Here is a 20,694-nt window from a genome sequence, read left to right as displayed (position 1 = left end):
CCAAGGGACTATTTCATGTAAAGATGAGCACAATAAAGGACAGAAACGGTATGGACCTAGTAGAAGCAGAAGATATTAAGAAGAGGTGGCAAGAATACACAGAAGAAATACACAAAAAAGATCTTTATGACCCAGATAACCACAATGGTGTGATCATTCACCTAGAGCCAGACATCCTGGAATGTGAAGTCAAGTGGGTCTTAGGAAGCATCATTACAAACAAAGCTAGTGGAGGTGATGGAATTCCAGTTGAACTATTTCAAATCCTGAAAGACGATGCTGTGAAAGTGCTGCACTCAATATGTCAGCAAATTGGGAAAACTCAGCAGTGGCCACAGGACTGGAAAAGATCAGTTTTCATTCCAATCCCAAAGAAACGCAATGCCAAAGAATGTTCAAACTACCTCACAACTGCACTCATCTCACTCGCTAGCAAAGTAATGCTCAAAATTCTCCAAGCCAGGCTTCAACAGTATGTCAACTGTGAACTTCCAGACATTCAAGCTAGATTTAGAAAAAGCAGAGGAACCAGAGATCAAATTGCCAACATCTGCTGAATCATCGAAAAAGCAAGAGAGTTCCAGAAAAAACGTCTACTTCTGCTTTATTGACTAAGCCAAAACCTTTGAGTGTGTGAATCACAAGCTGTGGAAAATTCTTAGATAGAAGGGAATACCAGACCACCTGACTTGCCTCCTGAGAAATCTGTATGCAGGTCAAGAAGCAACAGTTAGAACTGGACATGGAACAACAGACTGGTTCCAAATAGGAAAAGGAATACATCAAGGCTGTATATTGTCATCCTGCTTATTTAACTTATACGCAGAGTACATCATGTGAAATGCCGGGCTTGATGAAGCACAAGTTGAAATCAAGATTGCCAGGAGAAATATCAATAACCTCAGATATGCAGATGACACCACCTTATGGCAGAAAATGAAGAAGAACTAAAGAGCCTCTTGATGAAAGTGAAAGAAGAGAGTGAAAAAGTTGGCTTAAAGCTCAACATTCAGAATACTAAGGTCATGGCATCTGGTCCCATCACTTCATGGCAAATAGATGCGGAAACAATGGAAACAGTGACAGACTTTATTTTGGGGGGCTCCAAAATTACTGCAGATGGTGACTGCAGCCATGAAACTGAAAGATGCTTGCTCCTTGGGAGAAAAGCTATGACCAACCTAGACAGCATATTAAAAAGCAGAGACATTACTTGACCAACAAAGGTCAGTCTAGTCAAAGCTATGGTTTTTCCAGTAGTCATGTATGGATGTGAGAGTTAGGCTATAAAGAAAGCTGAGCGCCAAAGAATTGATACTTTTGAACTGTGGTGTTGGAGAAGACACTTGAGAGTCCCTTGGACTGCAAGGAGATCCAACCAGTCCATCCTAAAGGAAATCAGTCCTGAACATTTATTGGAAGGACTGATGCTGAAGCTGAAACTCCAATACTTTGGCCCCCTGATGCAAAGAACTGACTCCTTGGAAAAGACCCTGATGCTGGGAAAGATTGAAGGCAGAAGAAGGGGATGACAGAGGACGAGATGGTTGGATGGCATCACTGACGCAATGGACATGAGTTTGAGTAAGCTCTGGAAGTTGGTGACGGACAGGGAAGCCTGTCATGCCACAGTCCATGAGGTCGTAAAGAGTCAGACATGACTGAATGACTGAAGTGAACTGAACTGAGTGCATCCTTGAAGCTGTGGCTTGCCTGAGGTTGCTCCAGTGTTGTAGGTGTTCTATGAAGGGGTCCTTGAGATTCTGCTTCCAAGGAGGCTCAGATGCTTAGGCACTGAAGCTCTACTCCTTCCACCCAAAATGCGACCTGAGGTAGCCCTTGTCTCCTTCAGTCATAGGACTGCTGCTGGGTTAGAGCAAAGAGCCTTACAGAGACTCACTGTGACTTATGCTATTTTTCATACTGTGGGTGTTGCTTCCATTGAGGATTGCAATGCATCTCAGAGTCAACCACATAAAGCTTGCTCCTATATATGTCATAGGAATGGTATTCAAGACAATGACCCCTGCCTCATGCAGTGGCCTCTTTATACAATAACCCACAGGAAAACCATCTCAGGTTTCAGAACCAAGAAAGTGTGAGCAACTGGACAGCATGAATTCTGTAACTGCTATTTCCCTCTTTGATTTGGCCAATAGGAAGCTCAGTAGAAAATCTGTGCCCCGTCTTCTGCAATCTTGTACAATCACAGAGCGTGCAGTTTAGCTTGCTAATCTATTAACATTTCTGTTAGTTGTTTCGCCACCTTTCTTTTTGTCCTAATTTCTTCAACTATGAATTTTTAGAAACCACTTAAAGGTAAAATTTTCCTTCCGTGTCATGCCCACCCATTGACTCTGTTTCTGTCTCCTGGAGCTGCACAAAAGAATTCTAGGCCCTCTGCCCCACAGCAGCCCTTCAATACTCAGGTCCTCCTCTAAATCTGATTTTTTTTAGGCACCAGAGCCCCTTTTTCTTCAACAATTTCTCCTACATGTGAGTGCCTAAAGAATCTTTCATCCTACCTATTTGCAGAGCAGGAATAGAGACATATACATAGAGAACAGACTTGTGGACACACGAGGAAAGGTAAGCGTGGGGCCAATTGAGAGAGTAGCACTGAAATGTACACATTACCATATGTAAAACAGATAGCTAGTGATAACTTGCTATATAACACATGGAGCTCAACCCAGTGCTCTGTGATGACCTAGAGGAATGGGATGGCAGTGGAGATGGAATGGGATGACTTAGAAGGAAGGGGACATATGTATACTTACAGCTGATTCAAGTTGTTGTATGGCAAAAGCCAATACAACATTGTAAAGCAATCATCCTCCAATTAAAAATAAATTTTAAAAAAAGAATAGCAAAAAGGAAAAAAGAATCTTTCATCCTTCCAGACTCAACTGATGCCTCATTTTCTTTTGGCATCTTCCCTAAGGCCCCTACACAAGGTGTCCTTCCACTGCAGTACTCACAGCAACCATAAGCGATGGCTGATTCTCACTCTTGCTTTTCCCACTGGACTGGGGACTCCTGAAACACAGACATCAGGCCCTGCTTGCCAAAAACTAGTATCTAGAGAGGGCCCAGGGCAGAATATAATAATATATGCTTAATAAGTACTTGTTGAGAAACTAAATGAATGAATTAATATATATACAACTTCCTCACTCACACACATGCTGAAAGAGAGCCAAGCTCCAAGGAAGAAAAGGGAAAGACCAGCCCAGTCCAGGTGTTTATGAGCCTTTCCATCTAACAATTGCTTTTCCCTGAGACTCTCCTGAACAGCTTCAAAGTCCCAGGCACTGGGGCCAGAACTGATTCGCCCAGCTAAATCCAGAGTAAATACACACAAGACAGAATTGGTCCTACGAGGGCAACTGGGATAAACTTTAATAGAAAGAATTCCATGGATCAAAAATACAAGATGCTGGAGGCTCTGAGCCACATTTATTTTAGCAACATACCCTTACATGAGTGCTAATTATGTGCCAGGCATTATTCTAAGGTCTTTACAAATATTAGCTTTTTTAATCCTTGCAATGACTTCACAAGATGGGTATTATATCTATCCCCATTTTATTTTGTATAGTCTTTTTAGCATTCAAGTCACCCATCCTGAAATGAAGGAAGATAAAGCTATTCAATCACTGGATAAAAGAAAATTAGTTACCTTGAGTCCCATGCATAAATGGCTGACAAATCGAATGATAGCCTTTGAACTGAGACCTGGACCCCACAGAATATCACATCACACACTAAGCAGTTACTGAGAAACCTCAGGTCTGTTCTCCATGAGTTCACAGCCTGGCGGAGAAAACAGCATGCATGGAGACAAACAATTGACCTTAGGATCAGGGACCCAGTAAGGTGCTGGCAGCAGAGGCAGTAATTACCTCTGGCTAGAGGAGGAGGCTCGGAGAAGGCAATGGCACCCCACTCCAGTACTCTTGCCTGGGAAATCCCGTGGACGGAGGAGCCTGGTAGGCTATAGTCCATGGGGTCGCTAAGAGTCGGACACGACTGAGCGACTTCACTTTCACTTTTCCCTTTCATGCACTGGAGAAGGAAATGGCAATCCACTCCAGTATTCTTGCCTGGAGAATCCCAGGGACGGCGGAGCCTGGTGGGCTGCCGTCTATGGGGTCGCACAGAGTCGGACACGACTGAAGCGACTTAGCGGCAGCAGCAGCAGCAGAGGAGGAGGCTTCCTGGAGGGGGTGATGTTTGAGTAACATTGTAACAGATGGACCAGAGGTCACAGAGGAATAGCAGAGAGGGAAGTGAGAGTGCAAAGGTGCAGGGAAGTGAAATGGCAATGGGGGAACTGCAGGCAGTCTGGGACAGCAGGAGAGCGTAGAGAGGGGAAAATTTGAGGGATCAGGGTTGTCATTCAGGTGATGGCCTTGGCTGCAATACCAAGAATCTTAGAGTGACTGACAGGTATAACAGTCATTTTTGTTCTAGAAAGAGACTTTGAGCAGCAGTGTGAGGGAGGGAGGTGAGACTAACCAGAGAGAGACCATTTAGGAAGCTGTGGCAATAAACCAAGCAAGAAACAGTATGAGCCTGAGCTAAGGCACTGGATTCTAGGGATATCTGGGAACCTGAAGCTTTGGACTGATCAAATAGCTGCTAAAATAATGTAAGATGACACCCTGGCTTCTGACACAGAGGCCAGGGGAGCAGCGCATGCAAAGAGATGGGAGCACCATCTGGGATTACGCTTGCATGAATGAGGACAAGCTCAGTCTGTGAGCTTGGGAAAGTCACTCTCGGTGCCAGAAATTTTCTTCATTATCTCAGAGAAGTTATTCAGATTCTCCCTCACTTCTTCTTTTAATAAAATATGATGCATTTCATTCTGTCATCATTGTGAAAAATCATCGCCCTTTGCTTGGAATTAATAACCTTTCAAATTAATAACCTTTGGGTAGGAAAATTGGTTTCATTAATACCTCTCCTTGCTCTTTGTCGTTTCATCATCTTTCTGTCCTGCTGTCCCCGGAAACCAAAAGCCCAAGACTTATTGTTTGAGAAGCCTGAACGACTTTGTGCTCAGAAGGAATGATCAGGGTTCTCAGCAACTGGGCTGAACTGAGTTCACTGACCAAAGCTGCTGGTATGGCCTTGTGTTCGCCCCTCAGCCACAGCGGAGCCCCCCCCTCAGCTGGTAGGGGCTGTGGGAACATCCTCCCCGGCTCTTGGTCTGATTCCTGATCTTGGCAGAAAAGATGTCACCCTTCCTGGGGTGCCACACCTTGGGACCACAGCCCCTCCCTCAGGCTCCACTCCACTCCTGATCACAGGGTCGTGTCTCTGACCAACATTATGGTCTTGACAGATGTTGGAAGACTGCTCACCCTCCACAAAGTGGCTCAGAGTCAGGGTGAGGCTCCCCCAAAAGAGAAGCTAGAAGGCCTTTCAGGAAAACAACAGAAGGTATAATCTTAAAAAGAGTCTTTTTCTCCCTACCTCACCCTCCCACAATCTTTGAAAGATTCCAAATGGATATTCATTTATCCATTTCTACTGAAAAAATCTTTAGCAGCATCTTATCATCTAGAGCATAAAGTCTCAGTGTCCCAAGGGCCCATAAACTCTGGCTGCCCAGTCTTCTGCCTCCTTATACCCACAAGGTCTCATGGCTCTGAGTCCTTCCTCAGCTGTTCCCTCTCAGAAGGCTCCTTTCACCTGCCCATACAGACACACAAGCCCTCATTCAACCCTCCAGGCCAGTATCAGCATCACTCCCCCTGCAAAGCCCTCCCTGAATGCCGCTCCCCCTCAGCACAATTCATCACTCCCTTTGTAGTCCTCCCCACCCGCATCCTACCTGGTCCATGCAAGACTACATGTGAGAACAGGCTGAGCCACATGAGAGAATGCATAGTGTTGTCTAACTAAGATGCTCTCCTTGGCATAGGGATGTGGGGAATTGGAGTCAGAGATACTGGGTCCAAAATCCTACCACTTATTGGCATCATGATTTGGAGTGAAACACTTATCCTCTCTGAACTCAGTCCCAGTTGCTTTTTCCATCTTCCCACTGACCTAGAGTTAGTTTAGGGTCTGACTGGCTGATCCTATGGTCACTGGGATGGCAGGATGGAGGATTTGGACCTCTCCATCTCTGTGTGGGGTCCTCCTAGGTCACCCTCCATCGTCTCCCAGGAACGGAATGGCCATTGTGCTGGAAATAAAATGCTCCTTGGGTTCCCCAAAGCCACAGCCCGTGCCTACCTCCAGCACCTTGCAGCAACCTTACTGCCTAGTGCTCTTAGAAACTTTGGGGTTGTCCTGGAACTGGCAGAGGTGAAACAGATGCCAGGTGAAGCATTGTCCCCAATTTTATTTTCCAGAGTCATTTGGAAGGAGATCTCGAGCTGCTGAAACAAATGAAATGTCGCAGGAGACAAGAACCAGATTTCTGCTCTTTAGAGGAGAAACCGATAAGGGCTGTCAGATTCGGCTCAATCACTCACACACGTTACAGCAGTGTGGCTTCAACTCCTCGCTGCCGCTGGTGATGATAGTCCACGGGTGGTTGGTAGGAAGTGCTGACACGCCTTTTTTCTCTCTGCTTTTACTTTTTTTTTCCCCTCCCTAGTGTGTTCAATTTTAATAAAGAGATAGGGAGCTGGTGATAACAACTCCATGCATAATATTTGTAAAGTACATTCTAATTTTCCAAGTGCTTCCCCACGCATTATCTCATTGATTATCTCAATTTCATGAGTAAGCAGGGCAGGGGAAGTATAATTATCTCCACATTTCATATAATAAAATGTGGCTCAAAGAGGTCACACAGCACATAAGCACCCATAAGACACTGCAGTTCATGAAGGTGAATCTGCATGTTTCTCAAGAGTTGAGAGGAGACACAGTCTCCCAATGAGATGTTCTATCTGTAAGGGTTAAATTCAGCTGCAGATAACAGAAACCCAAATTGGCAGTAGTTCAGATAATTTTTTTTTCCATTTCATACAACAGTCCAGATGTATGCCATCCAAAACTAATAAAGAGCTTTAGTCAATGAAGTCCTCAAGTACCCAGCTCATTCCTGCTCACTATAGTGCCATCCTTAGAGTATGGTCCTCATCCTCATAATCCAAGATAGCAGCTAGAGCACTAGCTATCACATCTGCATCCCAGGTAGCACAAGGTAGTAAAAGGTATACACAAAAAAAGTCAAAAAGTAGGATTGTTTAAAAACAACTGTATTGAGGTATTACTTGAAACAATACAATTCATCCACTGGCTTTTGATATACAAGTGTGTTTTTTTAGGTTAGCTTCCCAGAAGCATCTCTGAAATGCTTCCAATTACATCCATTGGCCATATACCTAGATGGAAAGGTGGCTGAGATATGTATCCTCTTAGAGAAAGTGTAGCTTTTCAGTGATGCTAAAATTCTATTACTGTGGAAGAAGAGGGAAAAGAATATTGTGGGTAATGATTGAAGTCAAACAAATGTTTCCAAGAAGAAATTCTGCCTAACTGGTTTCTAGGCCACCCACAATTTGAAGCTTGGTTCACACTGTGAAACCTGCAGAGATTTGGGGTCTATTTCATGACTTGAAAACCTTTCCCTACCATCTCTTTGAAAACTACTCTTGAGACCCCCATCCATCCTGCCTTAAGAGAGAAAAATGAGCCCATCTGCCCACCACCAGTCTTTCAATATGTATTCACTCATACCCTCCACATGAACAGAACAGACCCCACATCTGGCCTAATGGGGTACTGTGAACCACATGATGCCATGTGGGTGTAGCCGCAAGGTGGGGTGTCTGCTATTGCCATCCCAGAAAAGCACAGGGGCTCTTGTAGGCTGCCAGCACCTTCCTCCTAGGATTTAAAGGAGCCCCATCCTAGGGCTTCCCAGGTGGCGCTAGTGGTGAAGAACCCACCAGCCAAAGCAGGAGACATAAGAGACATGGGTTCAATTCCTGGGTCAGGAAGATCCCCTGGAGGAGGGAATGGCAACCCACTCCAATATTCTTGCCTGGAGAATCCCATGGACAGAGAAGCCTGGTGGGCTACAGTCCATTGGATCACAAAGAGTCAGACATGACTGAAGTGACTTAGCATGCAAGCACGCATCCTAGGGAAAAGGAGCAGGGATTCCACCACAGAACAGGGTTGGCAGAGAGGGTGGTAAAGGCTTTCCTGCCCCTAAAGAAGAGACCTAATACAGATAAGGCCCTATAGGAGCTCGGCCCTTTACATTAGTTGTCAGCTCATTTAATCCTCACACCTCCCTACATGGCCACTTGAGTTAGTCTCATCTCTTACGTGAGGAAACTGCAGCACAGAGGGGTCAAGCAGCTACCACAGTCACCCAGCCCTCAATGGACAGAAATCCAAAACCAGAACTCTCATGCTCCAAAGCCCACAAACCTTTGTCAAGGATGGGCTTGACTGGGGCCCCATCACACTGCAACCTCCTCATGGCAACTCTCTCCAGCTGAGCTAGGAGCTCCATCCCTCTTCCTTTAAGGAAAGCATGGAATTGGAGGCAGAGGGTAGCACCCTGAGGTGAAACCGATCTTAAAGGGAACTAAAGATCAGACATGGAGGGAATTCACTGGCAGACCAGTGGTTAGGACTCGGCACTTTCACTGTGATGGCCCAGGTTCGATCCCTGGTCGGGGAACTAAGATCTCCTAAGCCACATGGCCCAGCCAAACAAAAAAGGCATGAAAAGCTTTCCCATGGACACAGAGCAGATGAGGGGGGATTAGAAGGCCAGCCATTGTAAGGGAAGAACATGCCATCTTTTCTGTTGTAAGGGACCTTCCCTTACAAGAGAAAAACAGAAAAGAAATTGGGAAGGAGGGAATACAGATAGAGCAGAGCTTCGGACAGAACAGAGCTGTGGACTTGATGCCTGACTTGAGGTGGGAACTTGAGTTGAGAGCCTCAAAGTAAGGCAGGTTGCACAGAGCACAGCAGGCACTTCCCCTCTGACCCTGCCCCTACCACCACGCTCCCCGCCTCCCCCTCACCTCTGCTTGCAGCTCCTTCCACAGACCATGCGATTTCTCTCCTTTTGGCCTCGACATAGGCTGTGCCTTCTGCCTAGTGCGTCCTTTCTCTTATCTTCTGCTGGACAGGATCCATACTGGTGAATATATTAGGTGCTCTAAAAATATTTGTAACTGAATTAATGACTGACTAAATATTTTGTTTACAAACATGAAGACAGCAGGGTCCTCTCATTGTGATCCTTTTACTAGAATGAGTTGTTTTCAAAATCTTGTGCAAACTGAAGTACATCTACTATTGCTGGTAATAATAATACCAACAATGACTGTTGTAACTGCCATGCACTGAATCCTCACTGTGTTCCAGACATTGTTCTACATGCTTTATGTCTATTCATTCATCTCATCTTCACAACAATCCTGGAAGGAAGACACTATTATTATCCCCATTTTCCAGACAAGGAAACGGGGCCACTGACCAGTCATATAACTTGCCCAAGGTCACCCTGCTAGTAACTGGGAGAGTCTAGATTTGAACCCAAGATGCTACATCCACACAGAAGGTCCTAGGTGGACACTTATTAAATGAATGCATCTTACTCACGAGCCAGACCATCAGTACTGCTGTCCAGCTTCACTCCTGTTCTCTCATCTTCGATTACATCTGACTTTTCCCTCTTCCCAGACAGACCACACTGCCCTTTTGTGATTGGAATCCCCTAGACACCCCCTCTGCCCCCAACCACTTACCTGCCCACCTTGATTCTTCCCTGTGAATTCCTATTTATCCTTCAAGACCCAACACCAACATCTTTGCTCTGTGGACCCTTAAGGCATGTCCTGCAAACTGGCTCTCAACCAGCTATATGCACAGAATGATTCTCCATAATCAATCAACTTGATCATTATGAGTGCCTACTATGCTCCAGCTCATGGTGCTAGTCCCTCCAAAGCAAGCAGAACACAGTGGGTGGGACCAGAGTAAGTGATCGAGGTATGACTCAGAGGGGCAGCAGCACAGGCCTCCCAGAGGAGGCAGCACTGGAGCCGACCCTCAAAGGACAGATTTCAGTACCCCATCTACAAAGACTTACATTGTTTTAAGACTTGGAAAGTCCTAAAATAGACAATGTTAAGACAATGGTTCTCATTTGAGGAATGGGACATTTGGAAAGTCCAGAGACATTTCTGGTTTTCACAGCTTGAGGTTTGGGGGTGGGGGGTAATGGGGTGCTAAAGGCATCTCGTGGGTGGAGGCAGAAATGCTGCTCAGTGTCCTACCGTGCATAGGACAGCCCCACAACAAAGAAATATCTGGCCCCAAATGACAGCAGTGCTGAGAAGCCCCAGGTTAAGCCCTTTCTCTTGGAGAGAAGGACCCAGAGTTGGAGAAGGGAAGAGGTGGGCAAGAAAGAAGAGGGAGCTTGTCAGGGCTCCCTCCTCTCTCCCCGGGAGGCTGATGATACTGCGGGCCCACCCTCAGGTGGACGGCATACTGGAAAACTGGGTCTGGGAGATGGTAGCCGCACTGAAGTCTCAGCTGGCCCAGCCAGTGAACGTGGGGCTGGCAGAATGGGTCACCCTGGCTCACAACCACTACACCACTGCCGTCCGCAACACTCGCCTCGTCGGCCAGGAGATCGCAGCTCTTCTCCAGTGGCTGCAGGTGAGACCTGCCCTGACCTCTCTTCTCTCCTCTCCCTTCCCCTCCCTTCTTCCAAGACTGAGTGAATTAGGCTGGTCTCCTACAGCAGCCAAGACAGGACAACCACTTCTGCTAAGCTCATAGGAATAGGAAGGCACAAGACAGAGACCAGACCCCAGGGCTCTCTCAGATGCCTCTTTGAAGCCCTGTCTTGTAGAATCATCTATTCCTCTTATGCTCACCTCTTTGTATGTGCTAGGGGATCTAAACACACCCTGTAAACTATAAAACTCCCATATGCATGGATGAGATAACTCCTGCAAGGAATTCATGTCCAGGTAAAGACGTGCAGGGGGCTTCGGTAAAGAACCCACCTGCAATGTAGGAGACACAGGTTCCAACCCTGGGTCAGAAAGATCTCCTGGAAAAAGAAATGGCAACCCACTCCAGTATTCTTGCCTGGAGAATCCCATGGACAGAGGAGCCTGGCAGGCTACAGTCCATGGGGTTGCAAAGAGTCAGACACAACTGAGCGAATCAACAACAACAAAGACAGGCAGACAAGAGGTAGCGTCACCAGGCAGGGGCCCAGGTAGCTGAGCCTGAGCGGAAACAGGACAAAGTCAGCAAGATGAGGAAACAGTTTGGGTCCTGAGTGGGAATTAAGCATCTCACTTGTGGTACAAAGAACAGAGAGCCAGAGCAGGATGGACCCACGAAAGGCTTTTATCCAGGCAGCTCTCCCCCTCCTGCAACCATCTCACCACTGTCTTCCAGGAATCTGTTCAATTTTCTCCAAGCCATGTTCATCTAATTGGGTACAGCCTGGGTGCACACGTCTCAGGATTCGCTGGCAGTTACATGAGCAGAAAGCACAAGATTGGGAGAATTACAGGTAACCATGCCTGATAACTAACAACTATAATCTCCACGACTGCACAGGGGTGTGGAGCAGGGACCTGCTTTTCCAACAGGCTCATAATTAACACACCCCCGGCTTCCTTCGAGCTGTATTAGAGTTCACAGGAGGACTTGTAGCACTATTTATTTCAGACATGACCGCTGTCATAGACTGCTGTTCCCTGAGAATTTAGAGCAAATCACCGCCTTTCCTCAAACAAATGCCTCTCACAGTCATGCCAAATGGGACCTAAAAGGTACACTTTCTGTACATTTTTGTAATAGGAAAGAGTTTATTTTCCAACCTATAGTTTTAAAAGCCCAATGTGAATTAAAGAATGACAGCTATAACAAGATCGTATATTAATGCATATACATGGGATCTAGAAAAATGGTAGTGATGAACCTATTTGCAGGGCAGGAGTAGAGGTGCAGACATACAGAATGGACAGACTTGTGGACACAGTGGGGAGAGTAAGGGTAGGACGAACTGAGTAGCTCTGACATCCGTACACTGCCATGTGTAAAACAGATAGCTAGTAGTAAGCTGCTATATAGCATGGTGAGCTCAGCTCCATGCTCTGTGCTGACCTAGAGGAGTGGGATGGAGGGTGGGAGGGAGTCTTAAGAGGGAGGGGATATGTGTATACACATAGCCGATTCACTTCACTGTACAGCAGAAACCAACACAACATTGCAAAGCAATTATCCTCCAATTAAAAATATATATAAAAAAAAAAAGAATGACAGCCTTACATTTCCTGTGACAGCCATGTTTGTACCTCCGTTTCCACTTTAGTGAAGCACGTGGGTCCTACGCTGGGGCCCATCTGGGATTGGGGGAGGGATCCTAGCACCAAAAACCCCGAGCCCCATGTCAGCTTGGAAATACTCCGAGATACCTAGGAAGAGCTGACGATGCATAAGAAGGCCTTTCCTAGCAGGCTTCCCCAACACCCACCTCATCCCCCCCACCCATCCTCCGCCCTCCCCCCTGCTGACCCAGAGTCACATTCAGAAGAACAGGCCTGATGAGATGACTCCTCAGCCCAGTCTCGGAGGCCCACTGATTCCTACAGGGTGAAACTCAGGAAGCCTAGACAAGGCCATTCTCAGAGTGGTGTCCCCAAGGCTCTCCAACGTCTCCTCCCACTGTTCCCTTCTTGTGGCTCTAGGCTTTCATGACACTAGATTTTTCTCGACTCTACTACAAACATGTCATGGTGTCTTGTCCTTTTGGGCCTTTGCAATCACTGTTCCCTTTGCCTGGAATACCAAACCCTAGTCCACCTACCAAATGCCTACTCATCCTTCAAGACCCAGCAGCCTAAAATATTATTTCACAATCTAAAACAGTCTGAACAAAATTTAAGATGAATAGAGTTGCTGTGACCTTTTATTTTATCAAGAAAGAACACTTTTGGCAACTGCTATCTACTGTGACCATTCCTTCATAAAAGAAGAGATTTATTTTAGCATTGAAAAAAGATAAGGATGATGGCAGACATTTAAATGAAGCCAGTCTGTCATGATGAGAATTCATTTTCCTTTTTTTTTTTCCATCTCCCTGGTGACTGGGGAGGCCTGATCGTGGATCAGTACTTGGTGCCCTCCATGATTTAACCCTCAATAGGCTGGGAGTGAACAAACCTCCCATAAGAACTTATCACAGAAGGCCAGTGAGGCCCTTCACAGACAAACCAGGCCTAGAAGGAGAAGTCAGAACTGCAGAGAGGAAGCACCAGGCCCAGGACCCTCTCCACGCTGGCTGGTGTCACAGGCCACGTGAGGCATTATTAGCCAGGCGCACACACATCAGAAGTGACAGGACAGCTAATTACTCTGTTGTCATCTCATAATCAGCCTGATGAAGAAAGAAATATAAACCACAGCCTTCACGTCTAACTACAGGTGAGGGTTGGAGAGCAGGGACTGTCATGGCCCCGTGTCAATTCCTTCAACCCCACCAAGGATAGAAGCCAGGTCAACAAAGGGTCCTCCAGAAAAGGTAAAGGAAAAAAGACAGACAAAACTCCTTGAGTGCGTAAAAACTCCCCAACTATAGTCTGCGAGAGACTGCCACTTGTCTCATGCAAACATATCTGTCACTTAAGGACCAGAGCTGTGAGCAGTCCTATTTGCTCATGACATTATCCCCAGAGAACAGTAATGTCCCAAGGCTGTTCTGAACATTCCAATGAAATGACATTAGTATATAGAGAAAGCCAGCTTGTTTAGGGAAATTATTGACAACATGCAGGCAAATAAATTCTTTCTTTGATGGGTAGGTTAGAACTACTTACAATAACACAGTGGTTTTTTGTATGCAAACAGATGCTCTCGAAAGTAGCTTGAAAGGTACTTAAAACTGATTTGCTTAAATAAATCAAGCATTCCCTTATAACCTCATTTCTACCACTGGATAGTTCCTGCAAACCTCTTTTCCCCATAGATAATAACCAGCCTGTGTCCGATTTTAAGCACCATGAATTACTTTAATTTTACTGCAAAAAAGTCATGGCAAGATTTTCTAGAGAAAGATTATGCCCTAGGATTTTCTTCTTCCTGCTAGCTCATGAATGTGCAATAACATCAGAAAGCTAAAAAGAGCCTTTCTCCCTGCCTCCTCTTGCTCCAATCTGATCCTTCCCCTTGCTTTCCCCTTAGGGTTGGATGCCGCAGGCCCTTTGTTTGAAAAAGCCTCCCTCAGTGATCGGCTTTCACCAGATGACGCCAATTTTGTAGACGCCATTCACACCTTTACCTGGGAGCACATGGGCCTGAGTGTGGGCATCAAACAGCCCATAGCACACTATGACTTCTACCCCAATGGGGGTTCCTACCAGCCTGGATGCCACTTCCTCGAGCTCTACAAACATTTCGCCAAGCATGGTTTAAATGGTGAGAAAGAGACACTAGCCTACGATGGCTTACCCTCCTCACAGTTGGTGTGGCCTCTGGATCCAGGGGAATCCAATCTGCGAGATTCTGGGAGGAGTTTGGCAAGGATGGGGCTCAAAGTGAATGGTCACCTAGTCCATGCAGACAGAGGACTTGTGTGAGTGGGAAAGGATGCTATTCCCCAGGCAAGACCTTCCTCTTCATAGGCAGTGGTCGCTGGAGCTCAGACACGGAGGATGAGCTGAGGGCACATCCAGGAATTCCCACTTCTCATCTCCACTCATCATACCCAGCCAAGTCTCTCCTGGGGTATCAGCCCTTCTGAAAATTGAGCCCTGCTGCTCATTCCTGCTGGTCATTCCTCTTTCTCCGGAAGCTTCCCCATTCGGGGGGCTGCCTCTCTTCTGGGCCACATGCTGATCCACTTAATAGATCATGGCTTCTTGGTCTCCCAAGTATGAGGTTTAATCAGCTTACCCCACGGGATATTCATTACTGAGATTCTTCCAATTCAAAGTTCAGCTCTAAATAGGTCCTTGTGACTTCCTTGGGACTTTGTCTCAGTGTAGAAAATGACTGTGGCATTATCTGGGTTGTGATTTCCCCCTTCTCTCTCAAACCCTAAAACCAAAACATTGACATGAACCTTGATAACAGGCCCTGGATTAAAGAACAAAAATGTGAGCAAAAACCATACATTTCATAGGCATTCCAAGTTTCTCTTTATTATAAAATAATATCCTGATTAAGACCTGTCAACTCACTCTAAGCCAACCGGAGAACCCCAGCCCACCCCCACTTACCACCTTCTCCCAATCATTTGAAAACTGAGCTAAGCACACACTATCTTGTGTTTCCTTAACCACCTTCATGTCTCCTGTATCAGAATGACCTTCACATTCAACATTATCTCATCTTGGCTGGACTCCCAGCCTTTCACCAGCCCATGCCTGAGAACTTTCTGGGAACTTCCCCTTATCACTCCTTAACATCTCTGTCCGATCATTGCCCTCTGGTCACCAGCAGTCCCTGGTGATCAGCCAGCCCTCTTCCCAGATCTACACCTTCCCTAAGGTCAACACAGACCCCTAGATGCTGTTCATTAACTGATCACCTGATGAATACCTCTGCCCAATTACTACCATTTTCTATTTTGTGCTAAACTTCAGAATGATGGGACCAAGTATATCTATTTAGCTTGCCCACCTTAAGGTGGTTTTTCTCCATTTTCTTCACCCTTATGTTTGAAAGTGATCCCATTCTGGGGTGAACGTGTTGACATGGTCAGTTGATAACTGCTTTACCATCTTTACCACCTCCTGGCTAGGTGAGCTTGCGTGAGTTAGACACTGTCTTTGAAGCTCAGTTTTCTCACTTGTAAGAGCTACCTTGAGGAGCTGTGGTGAATATCCAGGGAAGGTATTCACTATTACCTGCCTCATAGTGGGTGCTCAACAAATAGAGCCGCTCGTGACCAGGAACTGAGATGACTAACCCTGGGGAAAATGATCTGGCTAAGCGACCTGGGGTCCACTTCCACAGGAAGTTCTTGTCATACCTTGTGCTGGTTCCTCAACACTCCTAGAGAACACTGAAGATTAAGATTTAGAGACCCCAAAACAACCTCCCCTCCCATAAAAAGGTCAAAGTCCTTGGTATGAAAACCTCCTAAACTTGTTTTGGCTTAGGTCCATTTAGACCTGGTCACTGGAGCACATCCTTCTCAAAGCAAATCCCCATGCTGGTTGTCCGGCCAGTTACTTCAGGCAGGCTGTGGCTGCTTTGGGACATGGTCGAGGAGGCTTCAGCCCTCACCAGACCAGTAGCCAAGTCCCAAGAGTGCTTGGGCACTGGCTTACCCAGCTTTATTAAGAAAAGAGGCATTCCAGGGACTTCCCTGGAAGTCCAGTGGTTAAGACTCCCTGCTTCCACTGCAGGGAGAATGAGTTCCATCCCTGTTCAAGGAACTAAGACCCCACATGCTATGGGACAACTGAGCCTGTGCACCACAACTGCTGAAGAAGCCAACACACCCTAGATCCTGTGCTCCACAGAAGAGAAGCCTGCACACCACAATAAGAAAGTAGACCCCGCTCTCTGAAACCAGAGAAAGGCTGCGTGCAGCAGTGAGGACCCAGCACAGCCAAAAATAAAATAATTTTTTAAATTAAAAAAAATAAAAAGAGGCATTCCACACAAGCCCGTTCTGCCAACTCACCCTTAAAGCATCAGCAGTTGTGCATTTTTAACTGTTTGAGACTAAAATATTTCTAAAATGAATTACAATTCATTTCCAAAAGAATTGCTTAAAGAGAACTTTCTTGGTTGCTCAGATGGTGAAGAACCTGTCTGCAACGCAGGAGACCTGGGTTGGATCACTGGGTCAGGAAGATGTCCTGGAGAAGGGAATGGCAACCCACTCCAGTATTCTTGCCTGGAGAATTCCATGGACAGAGAAGCCTGGCAGGCTACAGTCCATGGGGTCACAAAGAGTCAGGCATGACTGAGCGATTCACACACACACACACATACACACACACACACATATACACACACATACATACACTTGCTTAAAGAACTCAGTATTTTCTTAGTGACTCAGGGCTCCTACTAAAACACCTACCATAACATACAGTGTCCTCAGCAGCCCTTCAGGGCCTGGGATTATTCCCCTATAGTAAGTGCATGCAAAGGGTCTACTTTTTGTGTAGTTTTCCGTCAGCTATGCCACCCACTGTAGTCAGTGGGCTGACCTCTGACCTCAGCACTCCCATCCTCCTTCCTGAGATGGTGCTACTCTGCACTGAGAAGCAAGGTGATCTTCCGGATTAAAGGATGATAACATCCTTCTTGCCCTGTGTTCCAGCCATCACCCAGACTGTCAAATGTGCCCACGAGCGGTCAGTGCACCTCTTCATCGACTCCTTGCTGCATGCTGACATGCAGAGCACAGCCTACGTGTGCAGGGACATGGACAGCTTCAGCCAAGGCCTGTGTCTGAGCTGCAAGAAGGGTCGTTGCAACACGCTGGGCTACCACACCCGCCAGGAGCGGCAAAGCAAGAAGAGTAAGAGCCTCTTCCTGGTGACTCGAGCCCAATCCCCGTTCAAAGGTGAGTGCAGGGGAGCCTTCAGAAGGGCAGAATGCACCCACTTGTCTGAAGGTTCACAAGTTCCCCAGAGTCTTTTCCTGGAGCTACTGCAGTATCTGCTGTTCACCCAGATTCCAGACCAGTATGATGACACATGCCTCCCTCTTTCCCCAACAATGTGGCCTCCTCACTAGCAAGTGCTGGAGGAGAAAGGCTGATACTTTCTGGAACAGCCCTTTGGTTGGCTGCTCTCTTCATCTCTTTTCATGGTCCCCTAGCATTGTTGCAAGAAGGGGGACCCTTTCTGGGACCAGAGAGTAGTCTCTTTTCTAACACTCAGAAATGAATTGTCCGAGCTGATAAAGCAAGAGACTTTACTGGAAGGGGCACCTGGGCAGACAGCAGGAGAGTAAGGGAATCCAGGAGGACTGCTCTTCCATGTGGCTCGAAGTCTCAGGTTTAAAGGTGATGGGATTAATTTCCAGGTTCTCTGGCCAATCATTCTGACTCAGGGTCCTTCTCGGTGGCACATGCATCGCTCAGCCAAAATGGATGCCAGCAGGGAAGATTCTGGAAAGTGGTAGGACACGGGGTGTCTCCTTTTGACCTTTCCCGAACCCTTCCAGTTGATGGTGGCTTGTTAGTTCCACGTTCCTTACCAGGACCTCCTGTGGTAAAATGACTCTTGCAAGTGATTACTATGGTGCCTGACCAGGATGGGCGGTTTCAGTCAGTGTATTTCCCCTAACAGAATGTTAGATCCAAAAGGCCTGGAGCACCAGGTCTCATTGTACAGGGCCTTGGAAGCTTCTCCAAACCCAGACTAGAACCCAGTGCTTTCAGCTCTCCTCATGGCTGCCAGGAAAATCCTGGGCTCCAAACTACATTTGTGGTTCCCCGTTTCTTCTGAAGTATGAGTCAGCTCATCTTACAAGAGATTGTCTTATTGAGGCCCTCCCTAGAAGTTCTGCTTCTCAGCCTCAGGGGAGAAAGCGAGCCCCTTCTGCTTGCCGGGTTGAACTGGAGGTCAGAAAAAGGGCTGCGGCCGTGATTTGGGCTGAAGCCAGCAGAGAAATACTCCACTGAAACCTAAATCCTCCTGGAGGGAACAAGCCGACATCTGTTGCCATTAACATTTCTGCCTAATCCTTAAAACAGCTCGCGAGTGATTTAGCATCTTACTGTTCACAGCACTGGCTGACGGCCCTGGGAGGAGCCCAGTGCTGTTTGATTGTTACGGTGCAGATATCTGTAGCTACAGAAGGTGAATGCCTTCAGCACCACTTTGCATTTGCACAGCGTCTTACACAAAAACATATGGTGCAGCCACAGACTCCTCATGGTGCCCACAACAGCCATGCGAGGTCCGCAGGGTCGGTTAGCCTGTAAGGAGGCTAAACCCAGGTCCCTCTGACTCCCAGGCTGGCATTCCTTTCATTACCACACTCCCAAGTTCAAGCTCCCACAGCACAGGATTCTTTTGTTTATCTGAACTTTTGCTCTCCAGCCAGATTGCCCTTCCGTGCAGCCCAGGAATGACAGAAATCCGTTTGAGCAGCAGATAGCTTCTGAGAGCAGGTGGAATGAGGGCAGGATCTCTCTTGCCTGAGGAGCAGAGGGTCTGGTCCCTTCAGCTGTCCTTTCTGGAGGGGTGGAGGAGCCCGAGGCACCCAGAGAAGGTGAGGGAATTTGGAAGGCCTCCTGCTTCAGGGAGATCCCCTGCTGCTGCTAAGTCGCTTCAGTCGTGTCCGACTCTGTGCGACCCCATAGACGGCAGCCCACCAGGCTCCGCCGTCCCTGGGATTCTCCAGGCAAGAATACTGGAGTGCAGCCCCTGCTGCAGGCTGCCAATTAGATACTCATTTCAGTTAACCAGCTCCTCTTTCAAATGGCAGTGCAGCCTGGAGTGATTAAGCCTCTCAGATAATCACATTTCACTGGATCTACTCTAATCCTGGAATGTTAGCATTTCAAGAAACTGTTCAATTCCACATTTCCCAGACAAGGAAACAAAGGCCCAGATAGGAGAAAATCATTTGCCCAGGGACACAAAAGGAACTCTGCAGAGTCAGCATTTAGACCCAGGCCATCCCCTGGAGGAGGCTACGGCAACCCACTCCAGTATTCTTGCCTGGAAAATCCCAAGGACAGAGGAGCCTGGTGGGCTACAGTCCATGGGGACACAAAGAGTCAGACAGGACTAAGTGACTGAGCACTCCTAACAATTAGTCAAGTAGTTTTTATCTCAGTAACCTGACCATGGTCTGTCTATGGGGTTGAGGGAGGGAGGAGAGGTGGGGAAGCGTCTTGCTTTCTCCTTGAGATCAGCTAGAAAGAGACAGGGTCATTTTTCACCTTCCTGGACAGGGCTGTGCATCTGAAGTGAGGGACTGGGTCCTGCTGGAGGACTTCTACTGGGGGCATGGAGAAGGGGTCAGGAGGTGAGAGAGTCAAGAGAAGGAAGAGGGGAGGGAAGAGCAGCTGCCACAAGCCGGGCTGAGTTTTTCCCTTGCCAAGGAGTCCAGAAGCCTGATCACCATATGGCTGGTATGAACTTAAAGGAACCCTTTTCCTATTAAGGAGAACCAAGGAATCGCATTAGGGCAGCAGCAACTATCTCACGCAGCAGTTGCCAAAACCACTGTGCCAGGCCATCACTCCTTCTTCAAGCATAATCTGAGCCAGGGTAGGCAGAGGCCCTCCTTCAGGAGGGCTCAGGGGAGACCAACCCCTCCTACATGCTGTGCACAAGGTGCTACCCCAAGAAGACAGAGGAGGAGTCCCCTGGAGGCAGCACTTGGGTCTCTTTCTCACCAGCCGCTCATCTTGCTCCAGGGATATCCAGTGAAGATGTGGAGTCAGGACTGTGAGATAAGACTGCCTGAACCAAACCCCCAGCCCCAGAGAGATTCCAGGGATGAGCTACAGCCTGCACCTCACCCTCCCCTCCCCTGGGCCCTCCAAATTCTCCCCAGATCCACCTCAGCCCTCCAGTCCTAATCTGCTCAGCCTAATTTCACTCGCTGGCAGGGAGCACAGCCCTTCAGCCACATCAGATACCCTGGGTACAGCTGGAAATTATGCCCAGATGAGACTCCCACCCGTGTAAAAGCCGCCTCTCCTGGGGCGCTGCAGCCTGTATATTGCTTGCACTCATG

The 20,694-nt window shown here is 47.3% G+C and overlaps 1 protein-coding gene and 1 long non-coding RNA gene across 4 annotated transcripts in view; one reads left to right on the top strand and one right to left on the bottom strand.

Annotated features, from left to right (window-relative positions):
- The window catches only part of LOC145513504 (uncharacterized), a 251,480-nt gene that overhangs the window by 209,484 nt on the left and 21,302 nt on the right, over positions 1-20,694 (bottom strand). The gene's annotated exons all lie outside the window — the stretch shown is intronic.
- Positions 1-20,694, top strand: part of LIPC (lipase C, hepatic type) — a 180,914-nt gene that overhangs the window by 144,664 nt on the left and 15,556 nt on the right. For both annotated transcript variants that reach the window (XM_081510075.1, XM_081510076.1), the window contains 5 exons: positions 6,372-6,559; positions 10,483-10,665; positions 11,422-11,539; positions 14,212-14,445; positions 17,312-17,557. In XM_081510075.1, coding sequence (XP_081366201.1) covers positions 6,372-6,559; positions 10,483-10,665; positions 11,422-11,539; positions 14,212-14,445; positions 17,312-17,557 — 969 coding nt within the window. The remainder of the gene's footprint in view (positions 1-6,371; positions 6,560-10,482; positions 10,666-11,421; positions 11,540-14,211; positions 14,446-17,311; positions 17,558-20,694) is intronic.

The sequence above is a fragment of the Giraffa tippelskirchi genome, chromosome 7, assembly GCF_054371585.1.
Source record: "Giraffa tippelskirchi isolate mGirTip1 chromosome 7, T2T-mGirTip1v1.2.pri, whole genome shotgun sequence".
In the NCBI taxonomy this organism is placed as follows: domain Eukaryota; kingdom Metazoa; phylum Chordata; class Mammalia; order Artiodactyla; family Giraffidae; genus Giraffa; species Giraffa tippelskirchi.
Note: the sequence above shows the minus strand (reverse complement) of the source record. Positions and strands in the feature narration are given on the sequence as shown.